The sequence below is a fragment of the Rhincodon typus genome, chromosome 3, assembly GCF_021869965.1.
Source record: "Rhincodon typus isolate 14 chromosome 3, sRhiTyp1.1, whole genome shotgun sequence".
NCBI lineage: Eukaryota > Metazoa > Chordata > Chondrichthyes > Orectolobiformes > Rhincodontidae > Rhincodon > Rhincodon typus.
Window position 1 is genome coordinate 23,110,228 of NC_063334.1, and position 18,279 is coordinate 23,128,506.

Sequence of the window (18,279 nt, forward strand, 5' to 3'; positions counted from 1 at the left end):
TATAGGTGTGTGTAGATTATTTGAAAACTATGAAGCCTCGCTGTACAAGCTTCGTATATGTTAAGGGAAATGTAGTGGTGTTTTTTATTCCACAGGCACTCTTATACTGAAATAAATTTAGAAATATAACTTTTTTTATACTAAACCTCACTGAATAATTAAAACTTAAATTAATTGCTATGATCTGGAATGCACGGACTGAAAGTGTGGAAGAAGTAGATTCAGTAGTAACTTTCAAAAGACAATTGGATAAATACTTGAAGGGGAAACATTTGCAAGGGATGTAGAGAAAGTAGGGGTCAATGTATCTAATTGGGAGCTCTTTCCACAGATACAGTGAACTGAATGGCTCCTCCTGCATGATTCTTTGATTCTATTTAGTGGTAAGGTGTAGCAACTTACCATAAATGTGCATGCAAGTATCCCAGTTATCAATAAACAGACAGACTTTATTAAAATCCAATTAGTAAGTTGGTAGAAGGTGGAATTTATTGACAATTGGGCACAGTGCACCTGCTTCATGAATTTAGTTCGTTATTCAGTGGATCTTTTGGGTCCTTTGTGCACACTACACATAGGCCTGGAAATTGTTCTTGAGACTCAAACTGACCCAAAAAATTTTGTTTCGTTTCATACTCTAGAATAGACTTTAAAAATGGTTGAACAATTTAAAAGATTGGAAATTTTAGCAGTTTCTGCTACTTCACTGTTCCTCTCAATCCTCTTTCTTTGCTACCGTCAACAAAGTGAAAGGGGATTAAAGGGTTATTAGTCTAAAGTGTCTGGTCTTTGCTACACTGAAATCTACTTGATGACTTGCAGTAATAGTCTGGAGTTCTGCCATTTATCCTGATGTCCAGATCCCTTAGGTCAATCAGTGGCTGTGTTCTGGATAGACACTGGAATAAACTCTCTCATCTCACCAGGAAGGGCAGCCAAACAACTGAGACCTGTTTCTATGTATCTCACACAAATAATTCAGAGGACGATGTTGTAGGGTGGGTTGGGGGTGGGTAGTCCTGGAAAGTGATGCAGACTGATAGATACCAGTACTCGTTGGAATCTGCTAACTTTTTTGGTTAGCTCCCCCAGGTTAATCCATGTGACAGCTCAAAGTCTCCGCACACCTCCTCTTGGCATTTAGAAAACAGGCCAGTGACGACACACTGTATTAGCTAATCAAAGTTAATAATAGATTGCTCTTTCATTAACGCTTTCTGTGCTGAATGTAATTGGTTACTTGTGACAGCTTGTTGTAGGCTTTCCCTGTACTTCATAAATGTCAGATATTATAAGGTAGCAATGGAAAATGGTGAGACGTTAAGGGGAATTCCATGAGCCTCATATTCTGTGACATCTGCCAAAATACTCAAAGGGTTCATTAGTTTTGTAGTTTTGTAGGCCCCTTAAAACTTTCCTCTTAACAGTTGGAGTATTGTCACAGCATCAAAGTTAAACATCTTTGCCAACATTCTTATTTGGATTATTCAGCTCAAATTTTGCTTAAATTTCAATCTTTATTTCAGCAGTTCCAAAATTACCAGCACCTCTCCAATGCTTTCTTCTTGCTTGTGAACTTTTAGAAACATTCCCCACTCTCAAGGTTGACCTGTTTGTGAATGGTTGCTATATAACTGGCGACTCTGTATCTTGTTTGAATTTCCTGTTAATCTCATTATAATCAAAGCTGTTCAAATAATGCAAATTTTTTGTCAATTGTACCTCTCCATCTAACTTACTGTTACTCTCTGTCTGTTCATGTCAGTACAATATTTAAAAGCAAAGAGATGAGTACAGTTATTAAATAATTTTTGCATTTGAATGAAATTATGCCATTCATACATTTCTTTAACAGTTGGGTCCCTATGATTTGTGAAATCTCTTGCACATATTGAACAGTGAAAAGGACACTCAGGACTATGAGAGCTAATGTGCCATTTGCCACCACTTCTGTTGCACGGCAGGGTAACTGATGCAATGAAGAGCAGATGATGAGGGTTCAGTTGTGACTTTGCTGCAAAGTATGTTCCATACAAGGGCATAAGTAATATTGAGAAATGACTGATTCCTGTTGCCACAATATTCCCTCACATATTGGCATCAGTTTTGTTTTTACACTATCATAATTGCATATTCTACATGACCACCTTCTCTTAGTGTTTATTTCCATGCGCAGGGTTTGTTAGTAGTTATATTGACAACATTTTTTCCTCTACAATTTGAGAAAGCAACACTTCAGCTCAACTGGATTGTTTTATTAGGTGGGGTTGCAATTATTCTTTACTTAAAATGTTATTCTGGAAATAACAAATATTTGTCAGACTTTAAGAAGGATGGGGGAGCAGAGGACATTTAATACAAATATACCAGGGATCAGGGAATTTAATTATGTGGAGAAACTGAAAAGCTGATGTCGTTCATCTTATAGCAGTGAAGGAAGATTTGATAGAGGAGTTAAAAAAAAATCCAGAGATGTTTTGATAATGTAAGGCTAAATAGTTTCCATTGACAAGATAACTAGTAACCTGAGGATGCACTCAGCATATTTGACAGAAAAACCATTGGAGAGACAAAGGGAATTCTTTTAATGCAATAGTCATTATGATATGAATGAAATGCCTGAAAGGACAGTGGAAATGGATTCAGTGATAACTTTGAAAAGGGGATTGGACAATTATTTGAAAATGAAATGAAAAACACAAGGCTCTGGGGGTTGAGCAGATGAGTGAAACTAACTAGGTAGTTCTTTCAAAGAATACCACAGACATGATGGGCTGCATAATCTCTTTTTGTTTTGTACAATTGGATGATTCTCTGAAATTTGTCAATTCTGCTTTGCATAGGTCACCCCCCCCCCCCCCCGCCACCAGTGACATTCTATATTGATATTCTCAGCACACCACATATGTGATGACAAGAGAAGGTCAGAGGTTAGGAATCCTGCAGCAAATAACTCACCTCCTGACTTCCCAAAGCCTATCCATCATCTACAAGGCACAAGTCTAGAATGTGATGGAATACTCCCCACTTGCCTGGATGGGTGCAGCTCCAACAACACTCAAGAAGATTGACACCATCCAGGACAAAGCAAATGACTTGATTGGCACCACATCCACAAACATCCACTCCCTTCACCACCAATGCTCAGTTGCAGTAGTGTGTACTATCTACAAGAAGTATTGCAGAAATTCACCAAAGATCCTTAGACAGCATCTTCCAAACCCACAGCCACTTCCATCTATAAGAACAAGGGCAGCAGACAGATGGAAACATCACCGCCTGCAAGTACCCCTCCAACCCGATCGCCATCCTGACTTGAAAATACATCACCATTTGTTTACTGTCACTGGGTCAAAATCCTGGAATTACCTCCATAATAGCATGTGGGGCTACCTACAACACATCAATTACAGTGGTTCAAGAAGGCAGCTCACTGCCACCTTCTCAAGGGCAACTAGCGATGGGCAATAAATGCTGGCCCAGCCTGCAATGCCCATGTCCCATGAATGAACAAAAAGTTTCTGAATCTGCTGTTTTTGGTTCACTCCCTCTGTTCAGTTACACAAATGCAGGCTTTCTGAGCACCGTTTAACCTGCTACTAGTGATGTTTTCCCAGCCTGACGACAATGTTTGAGAAGGATTTTTTTGTGTGAAACATTTTTATATAATCACGTTTGACATGAAAATGAAGTTTAGTTTATTTATTTGACTTTTTCATAGACGGATGGGAATGAAAGGAGTGTTTGGAAAATTGTAGGTGCTGAATCTGGATTTGTACACTCAAGATTGCCCAAGATACATCAAAGTCAAGAGATATGGGGAATTTGACTCTTCATTGTCTAGTAGTCATTCCCTCTTTACAAGATTGCAAGTTAAAGGCTCGGATCTGATATGTTTTTAAACGTATTTCATTTCAATATACAAGGATTGAAATTAAAACAAAAATGCCACACCACATTGTTATTTCTGATTGTATTTGAGTGGATAGCAAGAAAAGATGGAACCAATTAATGGGGAAGAAATGGAGAAAAGATGGAACTGACTAATTGGGAACCCTAATAATATAATTTCCAGCAAGATGTATTAATGTGGATCACAGCACAGATCAGTGGAAGAAAGACGGATTTATACAGTGCCTTTCATAATCTAATGTCATTCCTCAGCACTTTACAGTGAAGGTAACATCTTGAAGCATAGAAAATGCGCAAGCCAATTTCTGCACAGCAATGTCCTGCAAACTGCAATGTAGTTAGGGCCAGATCATCTATTACCGCGATATTGATTGGGATATAATTATTGATCAGGACTCAAGGGAGAACCTCCCAAGTCCGGGCCTTGCACTGCGAGTCAGTGATCGCTGACAGTGTACGGCAGTTGAACCACAAACCATTCTAATGTATACAGGGCAGCGCAGTGAAAGGCAAACAATTGCTTGCCCCTGGAATGGAAAATAAGTACAGTTATAGTATTTCTGACAGCGCAACAAAACTGCCCCTTTCCATCTCCTTTCATCAGAGCTTCTGTGACTGCCACTGGGGACATGCCCGACTTCACACAGACTGGAGTAACGGTGATGATGAAATAGTTTTCTGAAAGTGTTTGAGAGTGAGTGATGAAATGTTGCGTGGGCTCGAGAGGACGATTAAAAAGCAGCTAGCTTGCTGGCGAGCAAGCATTGAAAGGGTTAAAATGGGAAGGGGGGAGGGTGAAGACCGACATTTATCCAGCTACATTATTTATATTGCGCCTCAAATATCCTTGTATCTCAGTGGGTAACACGCAATTGATTTCACGGTCAAAGAATAGTTAGTGAAATAATGATGTTTCCTGAAAATGTACGGACTGTTGCAATACGAGAAGTGTTTACTTGCTTTGTTCTAAATACAGAAACGAAAATTTCTCTTGCCCCCACCCCCCACCAACTTTGCCTTAGAGGTGATCTGATTATCATGTGTATTGGAATGGGCTATGCTTTGTTGGTCACTAACAGTGACAGTTCTGTCCCATTCCCAGCAGCATCCAGTGTCACATGAAGGAGCCATTGATCTCTAACCCAGTTCCCTGCGAGCCGCTTACTTAAAGAGACAATACCCCACTCTGCAGATATAGTTTGGCTATCTTCCAGTTTTCTTTAAAAAATTGGACATTTTTATCTTCATGCATTTTTAAGGTCCCACACCAAACATTTACTTAACTGTGGGCTAAAAGTTAAGTATTGTTTTTGAAGTATTTCAGATAATTTCAGATAATTTCAGAAATAGTGCTAAATTTTCTATCATAATCGCAATTAGCTAAAATTTCCTGCCAACGATTAGGCTTTCCATTTAATATGTAATCAGGATTGGCAGATTAAAGGGAGATCGGAAGAAAACACTAGTCTCTTGCGAACTTTGAATCGAAGGAGTCGTTTGATAAGTTGTCTGTTTGGGGAGTATGATGCTTTAATTCTGATTCTAAAAACCGAGAAACAAATTGGAAATGTTTATTTCTTAATTCTTACTTGGAAAAATACAAGCGCGAGTTACGAATTACTCCTGGAAAATAATCTTGAGTACTGTCAGAACTAGAACATAAACAGTAAATGCCAGAAGGAGAGTTTTGGCAGGACAATGTTGCAGGCAATAATCAGAGCAAGGGTTGATTTTTCACAGTCTGGCTGAGAGATATTACAATCGATGTACAGATATTTTTTTAACATTCAAAATCTTGTTAAAAAGCATCAATTTTTAAAATCTTTCTGTGCTTATGTTAACAAGAAAACTAAACTGTCTTAAAAATATCGATTTCATGAGACTGTAGAATCTGTACGAACACACAAACAAGACAGAAATCATGTTTACCGTGACACAAACGTGATCTGTGAATATTTTACACGGTAAATACGGTACAGTGACAGGGGAGATTCAGGCTTGGTTTGGATACCGAGTAGAAACTGCCTATTCTTGTTTCTCTCTAAATCCACATTGTCCGATGTAAACTGAAGTTATCCCAGGATATTAACGTTAGCTAAGTAGTCTCACATTTTGTTTGTAAAACGCGATAGAAAATTATCTCAGTCGCAGCTCTTTGCTCTGTTCGGTTTAATTGTGCTTTTTTTTAAAAAAAGAATAACTGTATAGACAGTTCTACACACAAAACACTTCCGTTGTCGGTAGCTCATAATCTCATCCGGTGCTACCAAATATTAGATTGGCGGCCTTTTATTTTGGATGTATGGCATAGTTTTCAGGTAAACTGGCCCTGTGTTGTTTCTTCCTGAGTGTGCGAAATGGAAAGCAGGTTCTGGTTTCAAAGCTTAAACGCTCAGTAGTGGCTTTGTGTATATATAGAAAAAAAAAGTGTTGGAGGATTTACAGATAACAGTTTGGATGATGTAAAGCTTGGAGATTCGTACACATTCTTCTGTGACAAATTGCAGCTTGCCTCTGGAAAGATTCAGACAGAGTCATCGTCAGTGTCTGGGTTACTCTGTCTGTTTATGTCCACACTATAGCAAAGTTAGCAGAAGCAACCAAAAGACAGCACAGGAACACCTCTCTATCCTGAAGACCTTGTCGGTAGCTTACTGTTGAACATTCTTGGTTAGGAAGCCTGGAACTGGATGTGTTAGTTAGTCAGCCTAATAATCCCTGCACAGACTCTATTGATTTTTCTAAGGGCAAGTTTATGAAGTAAATAAACTTGGAGTTGGTATCTTAATAAACTGCTTTGCTCAGCCTGTCACATTTAGTTATGGGGCTGTGGTGTTTAAGAGAAGAAAAGGCTCATTCTAATACAGAATGTTCACAGCAGGGGTCCAAATTAGCCCTTTGTTTGGGAATGCTAGCTCACTTCAGCTTGCTTTGAGAGCATTCCTACGTTTTATCCTAATGAGTTGCAACACTGATAATGTGGCTGATGATCTTCCATTGATTTCACTATCACTTGTTTGTCTGGTAATTGATCCGTTGCTGAGCTTCCTAGTTAATTATATCGGCTTTGACATGGCCCCAGTCTAGGGGGAATTTCAAGTCTTGCAGAATAACAGTTTTAATAAAGGAGTCTATTACTGCAGGTGCTGCTACTGCTACTGCAGGCTGTCTAGGCTGGGAGGATTGCGGGACAGAGGAGGAGAGGGAGAGCTAGAGCGTGCTATTGGCAGTATCCTTTAGCCTCTCACAAATAACAGCCATTAGTGGGAAGGTCAGAAGCAGAATATACAGCTTGACTGGAGAACTGAGTGCCACTTCAGAAATCAAGAGGCTAGCTAATTTTTAAAGGGAGATAGAATGAGGGAGTGGAGATTTGAGAGTGCAGCTACTCTGTGGCATTATTGATCTCACAATGAAAAATCCACCGATGGGATCTTTTCTTGGAGCAAAGGTGGACATTGGTGCAATAATCCTGGGATATTTATTTTACTTTTGATGTGTGCTTTGTATTTATTTTCTAAATCAGCGTTTTCTGCTTTGGTGCTTTTTAATCTAATGGCAGTGAATTGAATGTAGTCCAGAGTGCATGCAGAGGGAAAGTTTGTCGGAAAGCTTTTAGGGAGAAAGGAGGGGGATGTGCACTTGTGTCACTATTGTGTACATTTGTTCATTATTTCTTATTGACACACTAATGACACCGAGATGTCACACAAGGGCTTTCTACTGGACCAAAAGGTGAGCTTCCATTATCACCTCCAAGCTTTAAAGAAGCAAAGGATTGTCAGAAAATGCCACAGATTTTTTTCCCTCCTGATCTCTAAATTCCTAAATTGTTCAGCTCCGAGTTGCTGAATGTAATTTCCTCAAACACCACCACCCCCCCCCCAGCCTGTGTGGAATTGCCACAGGATGTCATTCTGTGCCTGCCAGTAATGCTAGAGCTTTGAGTTCTTTGCGCTGTTATCCAATGACATCTAGTCACTGGGAGGGTGAGCTGATGGTCAGGTCTCATCTGTGTTGCCTGCACACCTGACTGGCAGCTGTTAAGCTGTACAGGGCGTGCTGTGGGAGTCACAGTCTATGCATAAATGATCGGGGTATCTGTTGAGAAGGTGCGAAAGGAGCACTGACCCCCCCTTCCCCCCCCCCCACCCCCCCAAAGGAAAGCAGAGTTGCAGGCAGATTCTTCACTGCACATCTTGGTACTGACAGCCCAGAGGCTTGAAAACCCACCAATACCTTGCAGTCAGGAACAGCAGAAGGGAATGTGAGAGAGAGAGAGAGAGAGAGAGGGGGAAAGGCAGTGAGAGAGTGTATGTATGTGTGTGTGAGTCAGAGCAAGCGACTTCACTTTAAGAGACTTAAGTCCCAACTACTCCATGCAGTTCAGCACAACAGCAGCATCCACAGAGCCTGGTTTCATGGGGACATGGCAGAACTCCGAGACTAACCTGCTCTTCAGAATGGCCCAACAGGTGAGTTTGATTTAAATACTTTTCTTGCATGTTTTTGTTTCCTTTTTCTTCCCAATTTGTTTTACTCCCAGTCAGCTGTTGTGTTGTTTATTTTGGTGTCGATTCATGCCATTTTATTGTCACTGAGCAACCGTGTTGCTGTGACTGGATTGTGCATGCTTGCCCTCATTACCTCCCTAAGAGCACGTCTCTGCCTAGCTTGAAGAAGAAAATAAAAGTGCAGCGGGAGCCAGTTGCTGTAAAGTTTCAGATAGATAGTTCCGGCAAGGCTTGCGGTTGAGTGGAGTTGATTGTACCTCAAGTGCTTCTAATAAACAGAGCACCATGTCCTCTCTCCCCCGACTGACAGACCTCGGCTGAAACTGATAGTAGGTTGAGGGGCCTCTTAGAGTTCTTTAATTGGCTTCATGTGGTAGAATGCAGCTTTATGTACTGTGGTTAGGGTCGGCGTGTTCAACTGCAATCCATGCCAGAGTTCAGCAGTGGGATCATTAGTATCTTGTGCAGAGACAGTTTCAATTCTTAGGTCTCTCTCTCTCTCCCTCTCTCTCTCTCCGCCATCTCTTTCTATTCTCCTATCGTCTCTGTCTCTCTCTCTCTCTCTCTCTCTCGTCCTCGCAATATTTTGGCTTTTCCCCCAGTGCTCTGTCTGCACTAGGGGCCGCTTTACAAGCAGCTGAGACTTGGCAAGCTCCTTCTGATGGGAGAGCAGAAATCTTGTTGCAGGGCCAGTAATAACTGATAATTAATCACAGAAGCGGGTGTCTCTGTACCAGGCACTCACTGATACGTGCCCTGCCTGCTCCCTGGTCTTCTTGCAAAATTGTTTGGCTCCACTGAATGAAAGCAATAGTTTTTTTTTTGGACGCTGCTCAAACAAGGGCAGGGAGGTTCAAGCCCAACCTTTCGAAAGGGTTGTTCCTCTCTTCTGGTGTTCTGACATGTGGAATTCTTGCCTAGTTTGGTCATTAGGAATCGAACAGACAGCCTGGGAGTGAAGATGCTCACTGCAGTCTCGCACTGATCTTGCCCACAACAAATAAAAATACTACTAATAACATCTAATAAATTTAGACTCCAATTTTTAACTGTTCAGCACTCTATGTCTATTTTAAAGCAAAACTCTTAACTATTTTAGATGTATTGATTTAAAGCAGGTGAATTTTGTTTCCTGTAGAGGGACCCCAGTTACTGCTTATAGAAGCGCACGCCCTGTGCTGCCTTTCTCATGCTACTGAAGACAGACTCTACCTTCTATTCAATCTGCCTCTCAGTAGATTGATTTTTTTTATAGGGGATATTTACTCATTGGGTGGATTGCTTCCCTTTTAAGAGGCAAGGAACAGATACAACGGGAAGGGAGAGGAAAAAATCCCTTCCAAGCTCTGTAGATGGTTTGCACAAACTGCTTTTTGTGTGCCGTGATGTTAATCCCCATTCTGAGACTTGCGGGTATGCATCATTATCCTTCCAGTCAATATAAGTTCACATTAGAAAGGAAGCTCTCATGTAGTGAAAGCAAATGGAACAGATGTGACAACATTCTGCAAAGTGTTATTAAGTAATATAGTGATGCTGAGGTAGTACAGGTAGAGATGTACAGTTGGGGTTCTGTTTTCAATGTTTTGTGGATGGCCTTTGTGTGAGATCAATAGCATTATCAGTGCCATGAAAAAATGTGAGTGATCCTTTAAACGATTAATCTTACTTTAAAATAATATGATAAACTGGGAACCGAAAGCAGCATGTTTGAACCACTGGCAGATCTAAAATTATATCCATATAGAAAGGGAACAAAACTTACATATTAGTTAAAAATCAAAAATTCAATAGAGTACAAATTGCTTATTTAAATTCTATGCGAGAAGCTTCAGTTTTTCAGTTCCATGAAAGTAGTAGGATTTGGTTAAAGAAGCAATAACATTTACTGAGACAATAATATATCCTTTTTGCCTTGTGGAGTAGTGTGGCGCACACACCGTTCATTATTTGAGTTTGGATGGGTAAATTTTGTCATTGCATGATACTTGCCAGATGAAGGACTAGCGAAAACCAACCTTCCTGAATCAGATGTTGCTCCATTTTTGGTGATGGTGGTGGTGGTGGCGGGGGTGGGGGGGTGTGCTGGGCAGTGCTTTTCAGACATTACTCATTTAACTTAAGGCTGAGCTGAGGAGAATAAAACCAAAGCACCCTGTTGTAATCAGTGGAAGGTTGTGGAGTACTGGAATATTCTTTTTGTATATTGATATGAATATATCAAATACTGAAAAAACATTGAATTTTAATTGGCTTCATTAATTGTTGCAATCAATTCCTATAAAGTGAATATCTTTATTACCTAATTGTTTTTTACGGAGCGGGAATATCCAAATAACAGGAATCCCCATGGATGAGTGCAGGGGATTTGATGTCACACAATCTCATGCCCAGTTTAAATCTGTAACAGTAGATTGTCTGCGATATAAATTGCTCATTGCTTTACGTTACAATTAATCTGTTTTTTGACAGTAATATTGGAACACATACACAGTTGAGAATTGTAGAAAGTGACTTTATGTAATCTGAGTTCCTAAGAAGGGAAAATGCGTGACTGATACAAAACACAAATGCACTAAATAGGAATTCACAGCCGGAATTAATAGTGACTGCAGACTTTTTTTAAAGAAATGGGGCATGTATCTCAAGCTCTGCTCATTTTACATAAATATTTTTTCCTCCGGCATTTTGTTAAATGACACAGACTAGATTGCAATTTGAGTCAGAACCCTGTGCAGTGCAAAAATGTTTTTGGGGATAAATTTTGTTTTGTTGGTATGATAAGTGCAAGGTTAAAGCAATCAGTCCATGGTAATGAGTAACAGAAAATAAGTTTTTTTTTGCTGTTTGTACAAAACCAGTGAATTGGTTCTTCGGGGCAAAACCCAGTGAAAAGCAGGAATACTTTCCAGCCATGGATTTTTGTACACCTATTAGGCTTTGAATCATTGGTAAACTAAGAACTAACACAGAATTGCAGAACTTTTCCCAATTCAGTATTCTCACAGCAGAGAGGGAGAAAAAACCCCACATTGTAAGCTCCTCATGTTTGATGGGAAAAAATGGTACTGAACCATCAAAAGGCTAATTTTATTTGTGACAATCTAAATTTGTCTGTTAATTTGGACTCTTATAACTTTCAATAAAGTACTTGGAACTGATTGCTATTTAAAAATGAAAATACGTTTCACTCCAAACTCGGATCTTACACAGGAGGGAATTCCTATGAATATCAAATAAGGAAGTTTATTGTGTTTCTTTGTCCAAAAACTGTGGGTTTCCTGTGACTTATTCATGCTTATGACTGTGATATTTAAGCCCACAGTCCAGATTAAATTTTACCACACAAGTTGAAAATTAAAATGTGTCTGAGTAATATGTACTATTTATTGTTTTGCCACAAATGTGCTTTAAGCCAGGTGAGTTACCCTTGGAGAAGTGAAGCAAAGATGCAAATATTTTGGCTACGTGCAGCTAAATTTTAAATATAATGTTGTAAATGCTGCATCTGTACTAAAAGTGATAAAATGATTAATGCTGCCATGTCAATGAACAGATAAACCATTTAATGTTTATTACAGGAATCTGAATTACTTTGGGAACATGTTATTTAACCTGCGCCAATATGTGTGGAATGTGTATTTATCAACTTCAATGTCCTGATGATTTTAATCTTACAAAGACCTGATGGCTGCACATCTGAAACACTGGTGAAAGTTAACATTCGATTGCAGAAAGGGAGATGTGTTTTAGGTCCCTGTAAAATAAATCATTCAAGAAAAAGAAATGTATTTACTGCAATATAAAAGAAAAATAAGAGACACAGTGAACTAACTATCAGTATGTTTACTGTGCTGAATAGAATCATAAGTATAAGAAATATAACAACATGGATTTATTGGGGGTTATACTGCACAAATATTTTGGAGATATATTTCTTTTGGAGAAGTTATTTTGGGGTGTTTTGTTCGCTTTTGCTAAACCAGGATGGAAAAAGTAAAAGTGTGAGTGAGATGATTGCAATAGTGGTGGTTTGGGATGTGGCAATCACCTGTGACAGCAGGTATATGGGCAGCTGGAGATTGTATTCCTCTCACTCGGTATGTTTATATGTGAATGACCCAGGCTGGGGAAGGTATGGCCTACATTCCTCAGCAGATTTACATTTGCACTGCTGTGGCTGGATTTATCGTGTTTTTCCCAGTGAGAAGATACCAGAAGACCCCGACTTTAATCCTATTTTTATTATTTCTTTACTTGTAAAAGCATTGGAATGTTTCAAAGGGTCAAGTTTGCCTTAGGACCCCGATAACCCTTATAAGTGTAACTGTTGAGGCAGACCTTTTGGGGTGGAGCAGGGAGGGAGAAGCTTGGGGAGCTTTTTGATCTGTCACAGGTTGAGATTGACCAGAATTTCTCAGCCTCTGTCTCTGCTGCTTTGCTGCCAAAGACCTTTTCTGTGTGACATTTTGCCATTCTTGTTCTGTGTTTTCCGCATCAGGAAGGTGTTCTGGTTTTAATCTATGCAATGCTGCATTTTCCCTGATTTTTCAGGACTGCTTAACTGTGTTTTAAAGTAATGTGCTTTCAATGATCATACTTGCACGTTAATTACAGATTTTGAAATCACCGAAATAACTTCAATTTGATCCATTTCCAAAGGAATCTTTTGATGTTCTTGACAGTCCTTGACAGTCCTTGACAGTTACCAGAGAACCTAAAGGCTGTGCACAAGGTTTTTCAAGTGAGAATTTGTGGTGAAAGTTCAGAGAAGGTGGCAATGGTTCTTGAAACTTCAGGACTGATTAAAGAAACAGGAAAGAAGGCTTGAAATATCCAAGCCGTTTTCTCCCCAATCCAGCTTCTTTTCGTAGAGTTAAACAGCAGCAAAGTAGGTGTTATAAAACAGCAAGGACTAAACTTGTTGTCTTTTTAAATTAGCAATGGTAAAGTGCCACCCATACTCTGAACTGATCATTAGTACAGTTATATAATTAAAGGCAGTCTTACTGGAACATAAACAGTAACAAATTAGCAAAATAAACAATAAAAGTTGACTGTTTTTGTACATTTCAAGTGTGCCGGATGGTGGGGGAGAGTGAAGTGAATCAGAAATTAATAGAAAACAATTCTACTCAATCTATTTGGAAGTATTTTGAACAACTAGACAACTAGCCTTCTGTCAAATCATAAAGACAGAACTCGAAGGATCATGCTCAGTCTTGAAAATATCTCTGTTGATTTAATTTTATTTTTAAGATGGGTAGATTTTCAATTCTCCAGTGCATGTTATTTTTAAACCCTGTGCCCAACTTTGATTCCAAATCCAAACTGGACCCATAAGCAACATGCCTTATTCTGTCAGTGAGGTAGCCTTTTCCCTAACACTCTGCAGGCATGATCACAGTGCAGTCGTTTGATGCAAATCACTCAGGCCTTTGTTAATTGGGAGAACTACAAATGATACAAATTAAATTCTGACTCCCACACTGTATTTTTGTGAACACTAACGGAATAACGACATCATTATTGCATTTGAGAAGTAATATGAGATTAATGTTGGTCACCATAGTTCAATTAACCTTTTAAGCTGGTCCTTGTGTACTGTGTGCATCTTTGAAGAAGTTGATGCTGTATGGTGTGCCTTTTGATTAATGCTCAGAGGAAGCTTTTGAACAGAACATTGCTGCAGTTTCCCACCCCTGTGTCAGTGTTTGGAGCCAAGAAGTAACCTCAGTGACTAATTAGTTGCTGAGTAAGACATCTGGTAACTGGGCAGTTTTGTTGAGTGAGGATATGTGTGTCATTGTCGAGGCCAGAGATTACTAGGACTGTTTGTGATAGTAAGAACTTATTCACTCAGGTCATTATGACACAGTGGGTTAATTCAAGGAAACGCAGGCTGTACACTTTGTACATTGATAACAAGCTGGTGTCATGGAACTGAAAAAGTAATGAAAAAATGTTCTTTTTAGATCTTTCAGCTTAATGAGGGAGGAACAAAATCTTTGTTGTCATTCCTGGTTAGACTTCGACAGATCGCAATGTCTGATTCAGAATGAGATGATACAGCCCCCACAAAAACTTGGCTGTCAACGATGATATTTCTTTTCATTTTTGATTCAGGACATAGCTGCTTTTAACTCTTCATGTCCTCCAACATTCCTTTTGGATATACTTTTCGTTCAGTTTTTCAAATATGTTACCATATTCCCTTGAATTTTTTTTTTGGAAAGGTATTTTATTTTGTCTCAGACATTTGTTTTTCTGGCACAGTATAATGTTACTGGGAAAGGTGACTTTCCCCTCCCACCCTGGTCCAGGGCTGATCAACCCACAGTTGCTGATTGGCAGTGAGGCCTCTGTGAGGGTAACTCATCCTCTGAAGATCTAAAGGAGGCTGGTTGTGAATGAGAACATGAGATTACCCAAATTCCCATATTTCCAACTCTCCGCCACAGCCCTATATTACGAACAGAACAGAAAGTTTCTCCAAACTGCTTGTGTTGAATATTATTCTGAAATAGAAGAACACAATGAACCATTGAAACATCCCTTAAGTCATAGCATTCTAAGAATCAGCTAGATAATGCAGTGTACTGTCGATACATTTGAGCTATTCTTGGACCTAAAATGCAACATAGTCAAAGCCATAAGAAATCAGCACATCACTAAAAATTGCCCTTACTCCTTCCATTTATTCAATTCACCTTTTTAACATCCAGCTATTAAATGCTAAACAGAAACCATGTTTGTCGTGTTTGTCTGAGTGCTGACATTGACCTGCCTTTCTCTAGAGACTCAAAAAGAAATGAGTAAAATGTAATCCTTTTGCTGGTCATCTTTTGCTGAGAGGTGTTCCTGGCCTCAATGCATCACCTGAGTGGTTGCAAGTTAAAATTAAAAAATAAACCTCTCCAAATTTGGCAAAGTCTGACTCTTTTTGCTCTCAGTATGCACTCACTTTCCAGCTGGGCTGTCCCTGAATAACCTCTTTCACTGTGTTGCTTGCTCCAAGTGAGAATTTGGAAAATTCACTTGCATTGTGCAAGGAAGTTCTAATGAAGACGTCAAAACTGCTTATACACTCTCTTGCCTAACGCCACCATCCGCATCCTGCATCCCCCAACCATCCAGTCCCTGTAAACTTTAGCTTATCCAAAAATCTGCTGCCTGTGCCCCAAGTCACAACAAATCCCATTCCTCTAATACCCATGTGCTTGCTCTCGTTGGTCCTGAGTGAAACAGCATCTTGATCTTAAAATTCTCATCCTTATTTTCAAATCCCTCCATGACAGTGCTCCTCTCTGTCTGTGTAACCTTCTCTCATCCAACATCTCACTAAGTTACCAGTATTCATGTTATTCTGGCTCTAGAACATATCCAATTTATACAGTACATCATTGGTGGCTTTGTCTTCGGCTGTTTGTGACCCAAGCAGTGGGATTCTATTCCTAAATCTCACATCCCTCTCTCTCTTCTCCTTTGAGATGCTCCTTAAAATCTACTCCTTTGACCAAGATTTTGGTCACCTGGCCTAAAATCTCCTTATGCAGCATGATGTCTGGTTTTGTTTCATAATGTTCATGTGAAGCACCCTGGAATTCTTTTTTTGCCATGATGAATTGTGCTATATAAACACAACTTGTTGCTCTTCAATCTGCATATCAGAGCACTTGAATTGGAATAATTTCTGTATGGAAGCAGTGTAAAAACAATCATTCCCTTGGGTAATTTTCTCATCTTGGAATCTGCTTTGAATGCAATTCCAGGTCTGTGGCAAACAAACTGCTCCCAACTTCTGTTTAGCTGTTGGTCATGGCAGTCCACTCTTCTGACACTGGAATGTCCAGCGATATCTGAAGAACCTGAGACCATTCAGTCCCCTGCGCCTGTTCTCCCATTCAATGAAATCTTCACTCTATCTACTCACCTTTGTTCTATAACCATTAATCCTAACCTGACAAAAAAAGTTTTGATTTCAGTTTTCAAATGTTCAATTTAGCCCCAGCTTCAACATGATTTTGGGGGGTGGAGGTGGGGAATAGGGTTTCAGATTTCCACTCCACTACCCTTGGTTGAATGAAATGTTTCCTGACATCATCTCTGATTCAAAGCAAGGTTTTTGTGTCGATCATTCTCGGCGGCTGCTTCTTTTAAAAAGCTCCACGGACAATAAGCGACCCTTTGACATCGCAATCTTGCTTTTATCTTCCTTCCTTGTTTGTGTCATCCGACGGTAGGGAGTGATTGTACTGTAACCACCCGAGGTTCACCTCCTGAGCAGAAGGGTGAGCCTTTTAAAAAAAAAATCTGCTATTTTCAAACAGCTTTTTAGCTCCCTGCATTTATGATGTTCAACTAATTTACCTCAAATAGATGGTTACCACGGACTCAGTGACTTCAGCAAAGCTGTGATTCATTCTGTAAAGCAGCAGTTCTGTCGCAATATCATTGTGACATGTTTTAATGTAGATGCGGAGGAAAAATGTCAAAAGCTGCAAATAACTTGGACAGCAACTGCAGCTGCTCTTTTCTTTCGAATTTACTCTGTTGTGTTCATGTCAAATCATCGAGCAGCTTTCCTCATTGTCAAACAGTGGAATGTTCCTCCTTCCTGAATTTACATGTCAGTGGAACACAATATCCCTGGTTTAAACAAAAAGGGGACAGATACAGGACAAGGGCCGCTGAAGGAAGATATATTATAGATAGACCATGTTCCCTGCCTGTTACCGATGTTGTGCTGAGGCTAATGGCTACTGGCTCATTAGTGCAGACTGATTGAGACTTGTACAAGTGTCGCCTTACAGGAAAATGCTGGAATCTTTCACTCCAGACCCGGCCAGCTTGGAGTGATGACAAGGCAGCATTTTGTCCTCTTGAATGTGTAACGATGGTTTTGCGTTGGGATATGATTTAAAAAAAAGCACCTCTGTTTATCAAGGCAGGGTGCTGTAAAGCTCTTGTGGCTTTCACTGCCCTGTCTGAACGCACGGACCAGAGAAGATGTTAATACTATTCCTGATTTAATAGTTCATGAGGGCTGGATGTCACCACTAAGTCCTGTCAGCTGGTAATCAGGGGACATTACCATCATTCCTGCCCTCGTTAGCGCCTGCACAGATTGACATTGCGAAAATGCTTCCTGCAGTCTGGATTATATGAATGTCATCGACTGGGTGTGGTGTTCGGAAACTGCCAGCTCCTTACAAACAGCTAAATCAAGAATAGGGAAATTTTTTTTCAACCACTGGTGGGGACGTATTTTACTTTTCTGTCTTTCTGCTTTTTACTCCCACCTCCACCGCCCCCCCTCCCCCCCGTGCTGGCATACTATTTGGCAAAATCTCCAACACACGAAAAGGCATCTGTGATTGTTTGTATCTAAACTGTGCTGACACCTCACCTTCCACAAGTTTAATGCTAACACAGCTGTGACTTGCTGCTTTTAGAAACGTCCCAGGCGAGAATTAGGGAGCTATCTTTCCAATGACGAATGCAGTTTCAGTTGCTGTTAGTTTCGAGGAACAGAAATTTCATCTACACTCTTTCTGCCTGTCCCACCACCCCTGTTCTCTTTCCCCAACAATTGCTCTAGCAAGAATCCAGCCTAGATTGGTCAAATGTACCAGTTCTGGTATACAGTTTTATGTACTTGTACCTTGTATGAATTACTGTGCCAGACTTGGTCAGGGAGTGACATGTTTGGGCTTTATACGGTGAAGAATTGACTTATAAGGGGAACTGGGTGCTCTCCCCAGTAGGCTGATCCCAGGTAAAGAGCAGCAACTAAGGTAAAAGCTCAACTCATTTGGTTCAGCCAGTCATGAGGGCTGGATTTTACCCCGAT

At 40.0% G+C, this 18,279-nt stretch overlaps 1 protein-coding gene across 4 annotated transcripts in view; it reads left to right on the plus strand.

Annotated features, from left to right (window-relative positions):
- Positions 1 to 8,084: 8,084 nt before the first annotated feature.
- Positions 8,085 to 18,279, plus strand: part of bnc2 (basonuclin 2) — a 446,623-nt gene continuing 436,428 nt past the window's right edge. For all 4 annotated transcript variants that reach the window (XM_048595058.1, XM_048595055.1, XM_048595056.1 and 1 more), the window contains exon 1: positions 8,085 to 8,387. In XM_048595058.1, the coding sequence (XP_048451015.1) occupies positions 8,292 to 8,387 (96 nt within the window). In that variant the 5' untranslated portion in view covers positions 8,085 to 8,291. The remainder of the gene's footprint in view (positions 8,388 to 18,279) is intronic.